The sequence below is a fragment of the Caretta caretta genome, chromosome 8, assembly GCF_965140235.1.
Source record: "Caretta caretta isolate rCarCar2 chromosome 8, rCarCar1.hap1, whole genome shotgun sequence".
NCBI classification, from domain to species: Eukaryota; Metazoa; Chordata; order Testudines; family Cheloniidae; genus Caretta; species Caretta caretta.
The window spans coordinates 7,430,265-7,441,864 of record NC_134213.1 but is presented as its reverse complement, the minus strand read 5'-3'; the positions used below and the strand labels follow the sequence as shown (position 1 = coordinate 7,441,864).

The 11,600-nt window shown below is 48.8% G+C and overlaps 1 protein-coding gene across 1 annotated transcript; it reads left to right on the top strand.

The window, feature by feature from the left end:
• The first annotated feature begins 676 nt into the window (after positions 1-676).
• On the top strand, positions 677-11,258 carry LOC125641213 (neuropeptide Y receptor type 2-like). Its single transcript, XM_048860773.2, has 2 exons — positions 677-953; positions 9,629-11,258. The coding sequence occupies exon 2, from the start codon at positions 9,675-9,677 to the stop codon at positions 10,836-10,838; it is 1,164 nt and encodes a 387-aa protein (XP_048716730.1). The 5' UTR covers positions 677-953; positions 9,629-9,674; the 3' UTR covers positions 10,839-11,258.
• The last annotated feature ends 342 nt before the right edge of the window (positions 11,259-11,600 follow it).

Genomic DNA, 11,600 nt, shown 5'->3' with positions numbered 1-11,600 from the left:
TTGCGGTCATGATAGATCACCTCTCTCTTTCTTGAATTATGTCTCTATGGTTTTTTTTATTCCAAAAAAGAATAGAAAATGTAACTCCACCAACTCCAACACACTGCGATGCCTTATTAACGTATTAACGTAGACACATCTGCACTAGACAGTAAGCTCCTGGAGGCAGAGACCGTTCAGTTTGGACAGCACCAGGCACATGGAAAGCTCACTCGGCTTCCTAGTTCCAACTTCTGAAAAGGGACAAGCAGTTGCTATGTGGCTACTGCCATTTCAGACCATTATTATTTATACCACTGAAGCACATAGATTGTGCTAGGTACTGTACAAACACAGAGGAAGAGATAGTTCCAGGCCCAATGCACTCACAATCTATATAGGCAAGACAGGCACAGAACGAGTGGAATAAGATTTGCCCAAAGTCACGAGCAGAGCCAGGAACAGAACTCTGGTCACCTCATTCCTCAGCCACTGTCCTAGCCACAAGACCACACTACCTCTCCGTGGGATAGGAAGATGATGTGATGGAACATTTCAGCTTCTTCTCCTCTCCTCCACTGCAAGAAGCCCCTCAGTGGCTGAACAATGTATGAACAGCAGCAGCAGGCTCCCTCCCCCTTTCCTTTCCTGTTTGTTAAAACACACACACTCCCTCTTCTTTCTCTCATTCAGTATCTAACGGAGCATCCAGCTTTGTGTGGCAGGGATTGTCAGTCACTCTCCTGGAGGAAGCTCCGAGTGCCTGCAGGCTGGCATGTCAAACTGTTCCTCCGGGATGAAGCACATTCCAGGAGCACAGTCGTCCATATGATTTTTTTTTTGTTTTCCAGGAGTTAGTTAGTTTCCAGAAGAAGTACTTTAATCCTGCTTGCTATAGGTTGATCCGCGTGGAGAGAAAGTGGAACGGAAAGGACAGATCCCCATCCCAGACAGCGATGAGACAGTAATTCCAGGTATGTGGCTTTGCTGTGCTTTCATTACTGAATTCAGAGAATGCTCTTGCATTTGCCAGGTGGGTTGGGAAGGGCTCATTCCTGGTGCACTGTGGAGATTTGGTATGTTTTGTCCATGGCAGAGTTTAAGCATCATCACCCTGGGGACTGATTTCAGGTGCTGGCAGCCCTGAGATATGGAATTAAGAAGACGCATGCAGCAAGCAACACTGACCAGAGTTTTGAGATGTTCCTGAGCAGAAGCAGGGAGCCTGGGGAACAGGATGCTCAGAGGAAAGAGGGGATAGGAGTGGGGAGGCTGGGGGCATCTGTGGAAACGAATCACAAACCTACAGAGCAGAGAATGGCAGGTGTGGATATAATGAGCTGCTGCCTGAGAAATTCTGCTCCCCCCTGTAAATCTTTCCCTGAATCTTCTGATAGAAACCGCCTTATGCTGGTTTCCATTGTCATTTACAAAGGAACACGCTCCTGGTATGCTGCTGTCACTACCAGGAGCAAGCCGGAGAGGTTGGGTGTAGCATGAAAGTCAGGGGTTGCCATCTTTCCTCCCTTGTTGCATATTGTTTTTAAGAGTGGTTGCCGCTCCCGGAGCTGGGGTAGACTCTTTGCCGTCTGCTCCTCAAATGTGTCCAACCAGAAGCTGAGTTACTGCTACAGGTTTGGTGGAAGTAGGATTCCAGTTTCTCCCTTCCAACTTTCTCTTCAGGGATTCTCTTCGCCTCCTCCATTATCTGCTGTGGTTACATCTCACTCCTGGAGCAGAATCAGGCCGCACACTCCCCAAACCACAGCTGGATCCTGGCACACAACCAGAATATCCCTTCTCTTACCTCCTGCAGCCTCCCACAGCTGGTGAAGAGAAAAGCATGTCAGGAATCTGCTTCCCCATGCCCAGCCAATCTCTGCCACATGACAACGTTGCAGGCACTTCTGCGACAGGCTTTCATGTCTGTAAGGGGAATACCAGCTCCGTTGTCATTCTCCACAGGGCTGGGAACCACTGGGAATGAAGTATGTGTGAGCTTCTCCACAGCCAGTGCTCCTTCATCCCTCCCTATTGGATCTTCTGCTGGGACTAGAGTGGCTGTGAGCTCTTCCGCTGTCAGTGCTCCTGCAACATTCCCCCCAGTGCTTTCTGTGGGGGGAGAACTAGGGCTGAAGTATAGATGAATTATGTCTCCTACAGCTAGTGCTGCCACCTCCTATTACTCCTCCTCTTCTGAGCCAAGTAGCTGGGAGCTCCCCCAATCAATTCCCTTGCACCATTTCCTGCAGAAACTTCTACTGTTCCTTTGAAGCACCCTAACGTGAAAGTATGAACACATCATGCTAGGAACCCGCAGGTCCCCGTACGGAAACAGGAGCCCCTGGGGTTATTCCCCCCAGTTATGCTTCATCGCTTGAGCAGCGCTAGGTTATCCAACTCTTGACCTCTACATTTGTTAGGGTGGTTTTAGTGCTGTTGTCCCTTCCTTGTTTTATCCTCTCTCCTCCACCCAGGGGCTCAGTCATGGAGTGACGAGGGATTATGCTACCACCTTGCTGGCGTGACATTCCCCAGTGTTTTCAGAATCAATTAAGATTCAAACCTGGGCCCACTGGGTTTCTGAGCACAGGAGGTGCCAGAGTGCTGGGGAAGTGGCCACTTGATGGTGCTCTTGGATTCCTGTGGCTTTGAGAGTTGGACTAGATGACCTCCTGAGGTCCCTTCCAACCCTGATATTCTATGATTCAATTTCCAGCTGCCTGACTTCTCTTGATTTTCCTCTCTGTCCGGCAATCTCTACCCTCCCAAGAAAGCCCTATCACTGTTCTACACAATATGGGGGCTTTGTGCTCCTCCAGGATCAGATGATATTTTGCAGGGAACGAGGAGTAGAGTGGAAAGTGGGCAGGTTGGAAGGGTGTCTCTCTCGCTCTCTCACACACACACTTTGGGGCAGACCCTCAGCCAGAGAAAACTGTCATAGCTCCTTCCACTGAAGGCCATCTGCTACTGGCCAGTCTCAGAAACAGGATCTGGACTACATGGATCATGTGTCTGATCTGGTCTGGCAATTCTTAGGTCTAACCAGGGACAGTGGAAACCTAGAACGTTATTGCTACATAATTTCTGGAGGGCAGAGAGTGGCTCAGACCCCAGAGTCCCCCTGTAGTGCGGTCCATAATGATTCCCTGGTGTTGCACGAAGGATAGATCCAGCTCTTGCAGGGTCCCGGCTTCAGGCAATGACTCCAGCGTTGCTGCCCCACCTCACGCGATAACCGTGAAGTCGGTCTGAAGTAGGGAAGGGAGAGTTGGTCTAGTCCTTTCTAGGCATTGGTCTAGTCCAAGCCCTAACTCAACACTTTTTCTTGTTTTGACCTGATGGGCCAGTTTGGGTCTGAGCGGGAGAGAGGGAATAGCAGCAACAGGACCATGAGCAGGTACATGAAAATACAGAAGGTATTAGCAGCCCTTTGATTCCTCATGCCCCATGCCAGGAGCAAAAAGAGACCATGTGCAATGTTAATCAGAACAGCTACTCTAAGATTGGAAGCAGAGAGAAGAGTCTGGCTCCAGGTCCCTTCCTTTCCCACTTTAAACCTAATGGTGACGGGCTCGTGACTGCAGAGGGCCTTTGATCTAAGGATAGCCTTTGCCATTATCCCCCTCCCATCCGCTCCCTGTGCCCCCCTCACGCTCAGAAACTGCTGATTGGAGCCACCATAATCTCACTGTGCACGGCTTTGAATTAACCAGCTCTGTTTTCTGTCTCCAAAGGGAAAGACTCTCCCGCTCTGTCTCCAACTCTGTCCAACTGTCTCATTTTTCAGGAGATGCCCTCTGCCATTTCTCCTGTCCTGTCTCTGTATGGAGCATGTTCACAGCCTGGACACTCACGGAAACAATGTATAGATAGGAGTCAAACCATCCAGGTGGCTAGTACTGGGGGCTGTACGGGTGCATGTCGTGGGGGCACACTCACCCTTGCAGGTCAGGACGCCGCATTGCAGGGATTCTTTCCACTCCAGAACTGCCTTTTGGTGGCCAATCTGGTTCTGCAGTAGAGTTCTTCTGGGTTACTCAGCCAGGTCACACTTAAAGTTCAGTCCCCTCCTAAGGCAAGGGAAGTCCTCCTGCTGTAATTGGTAAGGCTGCAAACTGGCTTCCCCCAGTCCGCCTCTTCAGAGTCCTTTTCCTGGCTTCCCCGGGGCTGGCAGCAGAGTCCTTCCAAACAGAACTTGACAGAATTTCACACTTCCTTTGCAGAGCAGCACGTGCCAGGGCACCTCCTCCAGCTCCTCAGTAGAATGCAAATGAACTCAAACTACAAATGAAATTAAACACTACTGAAGGATATTTCACCCCTCTCCAGGCTTGAGCCTCTCAATCTTCGTGAGCTCCCTACTTCTCTTGCAGAACCACAGCCCAGATTCTCTGGAGGCTTCGCTCTTGCTCCAAAGGCCTACTGCAGGAGTTAGCTCTGCTCCTGCATCTCAGCTGTCAAGCCACAACCCAGCTCAACTGCTGTCCTCCACAGTCAGTCCCAACTGCACTTGCTTAAGCCTTTTTAATGTGAGGCTTAGGTGTTTGCCATTCTAACACCTAACCCCATTAGTCCCACTCCCTCTGGGTGAGATGCAATTAATTACAGCACAGGTGGGGCTGGTCCCATTTCCCCTTAAAGGTGCCAGTCACCCAGTGACAGTGCGATTTGTGAGTCACCTATCACTCCCAGGTGAGCAGACCTGGATAGTGAGAGCAGGCAGGCAGGCCAGGTCATTTAGAATGTGAATATTCTGGAACTGGATTTCATTGCCAAATGGAGTGGACTCTGGGTCTAATCCCTGGGAGAAAAGGAACCTAAAGTAGACTGCACTGCTCAGATGGGATGGACTGTGGCTGCAGCCCTGATGGATCCTTTGAATGGATGCTAAGCTGGGGTTTCTATACATAACTGGAAGCTACAGAACTCCCAGTTGTGGCTGCATGTCCACCAGACATGCTTCTATCCCATCCTCAGTCTGGTCCTGTCCTGCCTTGAGACCTGGGGTGCAGCCATTAAAGCCTGCACTGTGCACAGTGTCACTCTCCCACATTCCCATATGGGCAGGAGGTAGACTGTAGCACCCAGGAGTGGAGACATCCAACATCCCAGTTCTCCTTACTGGGGGTAGCCTCTCTCCCCTTTGGGCTGCAGTTGCCACACTCAGTGTGGCAGGTCTTCCCTGAAGCAGAGGATGAAGCATCCACATACAGGACTATTACTCGGCCCCAGCAATGTGTTCAGTGCTGCACAGGATGCTACTGTCGTCTGATTACCAAAGAGGTTCAGCACAAGCAGTTCCCAGTGACTTCAGTGGGATTTGTGGGTTCTCAGCACCTCTGAAAATCAGGCATCCTCAGGCCCTTGAGCAAGGTGACCCTCCTGGGCCACCAAGGAGACTTGACCTGTGCCTCTCCCGTTGAAAGGTACACTCCTCTCAGAGACAGCTGGGTGTATATCTCTACCCCTGAGGTCACCTCTTGCTCCCTGCAGACCACAGACCTTCCTCAGCGTTACTCTGCCTTTGAAGAGACAGAGATGGTAGGTTTCATCTCAGCAGTGGAACAGATCTAAATAATTTCCCTGTCAGAGGCACAAGGCCGTTGAACACTTTCCCAGGTGTTTACGGTAGTGGAGAGGACTGAACAGCAATGGGAGTATTTCTGGTTCTGCCAGCCCACTTGTCTGCACTGCTACTGCTTCGTTCCCACAAAAGTAGTTCCTAGCTCCTGAAATCTCTCCATTTAGCCTGGCAGCTTTGCTGGGACTCTAGGGTGTGAGTGGCTTGCTACCCTAACTCCCACATTCCAATATGCATTTAGGGGGCTGTAACTCCACAGTTTGATTTCCCATTGGGATGAACCTTGGTGCATGAGCTGTCGACCTAGAAGCAGCCCAAATGGCCTTGGAGCAGCCCAGTGGTGGGGGTTTTTTCACCATCCTCTGCAGCCTGAGGCACTTGGTGGTTTGAATTAGAGTCAATGGTAGATTCTCCATAATCTGAAGTTTTTAAATCATTATTTGAGAACTTCAGTAACTCAGCCAGAAGTTAGGGATCTATTATAGGAGTGGCTGGGTGAAGTTCTGGGGCCCGCCATGTGCAGGAGGTCAGACTAGATGATCACTATGGTCCCTTCTGGCCTTCACGTCCATGAGTCTATGAGCCTATTGCGGTTTTGCCTCTTAACTAAAATTCCTTAATTGGTTTTTAATTATTGCCCTTTGAAAAGCAAACATCCATTAAGACCTTTTATGGTTGAGGCAAAAACAGCCCTAATGATTATTATGTTTCTGGCTGTTCCCAGGTTGTTTTTATCGCCAGTCTCCAACTAAAAAAAATAGCTTGATTTTAAATAGGAAACACTGCAGCCAGTTGGCAGCTGATGTGGGAAAAAGAGAAAGGGAAGGTTCGGGACCAGGGATGATGCCAAGGCTGTGGGTAGATAGCTAGTTAGATGACTACAGATGGGGCAAGATAGACAACAGTGAGGAAGCTGAGAAAGTCAGCAGTGAAAACATGCCCATCATTCGTTCTGTTTTCTGCCTCAGCCTTTGAAGTGTAACTCTGCTCTTCCCTACTGCAGTTTGACTTTGGCTCAGCCCAGCACCTGGCACCTGAGGAGGGCAGCAGGCCGGAGGGAGTTTTCTGGGCCGCAGGGAAGCAGTGGGGCTGGGTCACCACTGCAGCATGCTGCCCATTGATCGGCAGCTTTGTTTCCATGGAGGCTCGTGCAACAAACTGTGTCTCTCCACATTTTCTTTGTGCACTGATCAATACATTCTCTATGGCCCAACTTCTCCCTGCTCAGCTCATGTCTCCATTCAGTGCAAGAGCAGAAGCCTCTGTGGTGCGAGCTGCTAAGCCAGCTTCTCTTAGTTGTCTGGGATGAGCAGGTGGCCCTAGGGTTTTCTCTGTTGCTGTTAACGGGTCCCGCAGGGAGAAGAGAACAGTTCCAGCAAACCTGCCTGGGGATGTTGGTTTAGTTGGTGAAGGTTTAGTAGACACAACCAGTGCCAAGTGGGGTTACCCTCCCATTACCCCACCCAGCCACAGGTTACCTTCAACGCTGACTTCTCCCTTTTCCCCCTGCTGCCTAGGGTTACCCCTGCTCCTGACCTCTCCCACCTTAGATATGGCCCCCATTACCATACTATGGGAGCCTCTCACGGCCTTTAGTGTATTAGCCTCACAACGCCCTTGAGAGCCAAGCAGAGTGCTTTGATCTCTCTTTGTACAGCTAAGGAACTGAAACACAGAGAGTCTAAGTAATTTGTCCAGGGACTGTCCTCACCCCTGGACCATCCTTTCTCCCTCACTTGTAGCTGTGCAGAAATTACTTGGTCAATGCACTGCTTTTGCCTAGATGAGAAATACTACAAAGGCAGAGAATCACCTCCTCTTGGTCAGACCAGAGCAGCCTCACTGAAACCTGTCACTGCAATGGGATTGCACTGATTGCGCTGAGAGGAGAACTTACCCTCGCATCTCTACCATAGAAACCAGCACCGCCAGCAGAGCCACTGGTGCCAATAAAAACACAGAGCGCGCAAGGCAGAGCACAGCTGGGACGAGTCTAAATGAGGCTGTTCCCCTTTCCCTGGGCTTCCCAAACAGCATCGCTTTGCAGCCACCAGAACAGATTCCTGAAGCTGCTCCCAAGGGGAGCTATGATCCTTGTTTCTGAGGAGTGATAAATGAACACAGCTATTTATTATTCATTACAACATAATTGCAGCCTCATTTACCATCGTGCTGGCCAATATTTTCTTCCATTTATTTAAGGAACTAGCTTAAACCACTTGCACATTTCACATAAAAACTCAGAGTCATCCATGCCTCGGGACATACTGTTCTGAGAACCCTGCAACTGTGGCTGTCAGGTTAGGATCTGCTGAGCTGCCCAGAAGCGGACGGTTCGCTGGTTCCTGTAGAAACAAATGTGAAACTTGGACCAATTCATTTGAAAGAAGGACGATAAGATGCTGTGCAGCTGCTCCTGCCTCTCAGGGTGCACTCTTCATTTTGGACCCATATTTCATTTACCTCAGTTGAGCAGCATTAGAACCCTTTCGCTCAACTGGAAATGATCCAGAACAGAAAAGCTGAACGGCAAATTTGCAGACGTTGTTATTTATGCAACTCAAGTGATCTACCCAGCACTTTGTTCAAGCATTATTCTTGGATCTTGGCCCCACATTTGGGTCTGAGCAGGTGGAGAGTGTGACCCCTGCTCAGCCCCCGTCACTTCTCAGCTGGAGGGGTTCTGTCAGAGAAAGGCTGGTGGGGATTTAATAGCTGTGTTGAATTTTATGCTGCGGTGTATGTGCTGAATAAAACCCCTGCAGTGGCAACATTCTCTTATTGTGATCGCAACAAAATCCAGCACTGGCTTAAGGAGTTGGATTGGCCCTGTGTCATCATGCACAATGCTGCCAGAGGCACTTTCATGTGAGATGTTTGGGCTCGTGCACCTTGCTGGGGGGGCATATTCACATCGGGACTCTTGTTTTTGTGTGTCACGCTCAGATGCTTGTTCATGCTTGGATGCTCATGCACAACACTGGTGGAGCCTGTTCACACTCAGTCATTCATTCCCATCCACGACTCCGGTGCACACACATTCACACACGTTCCGGCAGAATGTCAGTGAATGCTCAGGTTGAATTTTCAGCGGCAGATTTCAGACCTAGCATCAGTGGGAACAATGGTTGAAGTGGTAGTGTAGACAAGGCTCCATCTAACCCTGTTCAGAGTAGGAGGTGAATTACAGGTTCTAGTCTACCTATTGTAGAGAAGGCCTTATATGCTCACTCTTTTGCATGCAACTGCATTCTGGCCTAGACACTGACTTCAGTACTTGATAACGATGGCTTGTTCCTGCTCAGATGCTCACACTGAAATACTAAGATACCCAGTGCTGGTAAAGGCAAGAACTACTTAGATGCTCACTTTCCTGTGCAGGGCTAGTTCACAGCCCTGGTGGATATGTCACATGGACACTTATTGTTATACATGAAGCTGATGGCTGCGTACCGAACTAGAGTATTTTATTGCACCCATTCTCGTGTGCCACGCTGGTGTTTCTCATACATGATATCGGCTTGTGCCAATCCACCCTTAGACACCGGCTGGGAGAAACAGTGCCACAGGTTCCAGCCCCTGCTTGGGTACTTTATTTTTTCTCTCTCTAGTCTAAAGCACAGCAGGGGCCTGAGAGACCACAACAGGCAAGGCGCACAGAAGTGGTGCTGTAAACTGAGCTCCGTCTTGTTGCATCAGTATGGCGAGTGGAAGGATTGTTTGTTTGCTTTGTTAAAAACACCATTCACTTTTAAATAAATAAAATCTGAAAAATTCATTTGGGAAATGGAATGGGCACTGGCCTTTCCTTAGTGGGTTAGGATGAATTTTAGCGTATGTTTAAAATAAGGTCTAATGGGGATTAACATCCCTCTGAGTGGCCGTGGTAACTATGTCTGGAAACCACAAATTTATCAGGGAGTAGGGAAAAGGCAAGGGATGTTACTGCAGCTGCTTCATTTGAAATGTCAACCTGGATATGCCACTGTGAATTGAGGTGCTTGAAGCTGCTCTGCTGTCTGAAATGGTCTCACTTTTACTATTTCCCTTTTACTCTTCCAGAGGTGACGTTATAGACCTCCCCGCCTCCTGAAAGGACACGTCAGACATGGGGCTGCTGAAGCAAACCAACAGCACCCTGGTCATGGAGGAGCTGGTCTTGGATGAGAAGCTGCCACTAGGCTGGTACTCCAATGGCATTGTCACTCCTAGCCAGGGTCTCCAAGGTTCCAGCAGCATGATGATGGACAGTACCAAGATCGTTGGGGTCCAGGTCATATTGATCGCAGCGTACTCCTTAATCATTCTCCTGGGATTCATCGGCAACTCCCTAGTGATCTACACGATAGTGAAATATAAAACCATGAGGACTGTAACCAACTTCTTCATCGCTAACCTGGCCGTGGCAGACCTCATGGTGGACACTCTCTGTTTGCCTTTCACTTTGGTGTACACGCTGCTGGATGAGTGGAAGTTTGGGGCTGTTCTTTGTCATCTGGTCCCTTATGCCCAAGCTTTGAGTGTCCATGTGTCTACCCTCACCTTAACTGTGATAGCTCTGGACAGGTATAGATGCATTGTTTTCCACTTGGACAGCAGGATCTCCAAGAGGCTCAGTTTCACGATCATAGCCATTACATGGTTGACTGGTGCAGTCCTGGCTGGCCCGCTGGCCATCTTCAGAGAGTACAGGCATGAGGAAATCCCATCCATCAACCTCAAAATAGCCGTCTGTTCTGAAAAGTGGCCTTCCGGAAATAATAGAGATGCCACCATTTATAGCCTTTCCATGCTCCTTCTGCAGTACATCCTTCCACTTGCCATTATCTGCTATGCCTACATCAGGATCTGGTTCAAGCTGAAAAATCATATCAGCCCCACCTCCAGCAGCAACAGCCAGTGCCGGAGGAAGAAGACAACAAAAATGCTAGTGATGGTGGTGGTGGTGTTCGCAGTTTGCTGGCTCCCCTTCCACATCTTCCAGCTTGCCATCGACCTGGATTTGGTGCTCATCTTCCATGAGTACAAACTCCTTTACACTGTCTTCCATGTGGTGGCCATGTGCTCCACATTTGTAAACCCCTTGCTCTATGGGTGGATGAACAAGAACTACCGGAATGGGTTCCTCACGTTCTTCAGCTGCCAGAACAAGCCTGAGAGTATCTACACTGACGGTTCAATTAGACGCCGGTCTTACACCTTCAAGGCCACCACTCTGAATGGGAGCATCAAGCACTCTGCTGGCAATGGGCAGCTGCCGACAGAGGTATAGAGATGAGAAACCCATTATCCACAGGGCAGAGACTGATTGCCCTGAACAGTTCCTCCCAGGACTGATGCCTTTTAGAGGGAAATGTTGTGTTGCCAAAATATTGTAGCTACCGTAGCCAAATGGAAGCACCTACTGTATCTATCAAAACAATCAACCCGGTGTACTGTCCATTCTGTCTTATGAAACAGGTTAAGTATTCTGTCCTTTGAGTTCTGTGCTTACTTGTCCAGAAGTACAGAGAGCAGTTTGTTTGTACGTAAGCACGGAAACATGTGTTGTACAAAGGATATTTCCATTTAAAAAATGAGGCGATTCTCTTCTGCTATTTGTTGTGAAAAAGCTTCCATTCACTGAAATAAGATCCACCACCAATATGAATCTATTGAGACTGATGCACATTAAATATATTCTTGTATCTGGTATGTACATGCTCTTATTTGAATCTCTTCCTCGGGACCCTTATTCATTCCTCCCTAGACAATGATTCCAAACAAGGAGAATCCCACTTTATCCTAGAAATAGTAACACTTAGGATTCTGCTTGCTGCTGTTCAACTCAGACTCAGTCTTGGACAAGCAGGATTGAGCAGCTGAAAGTTAAAGTCATGCAGCACATAAGCCTGTCCCATGATTTTACATTTCCAGCCATTGCAGATGGGTTACTTGTCCAGCATTACCTCTAACAGGAGCTACTATTTCTAGAAAGGCTGAGTAGTAGCAGTTGTGTAATTAGTAGTTTGTTCCATGACTGCTTAGTTTAGGC

Bases quoted from the DNA above. Each gene is read 5' to 3' on its own strand.
- LOC125641213 (XM_048860773.2), top strand. From the start codon at position 9,675: ATGGGGCTGCTGAAGCAAACCAACAGCACCCTGGTCATGGAGGAGCTG.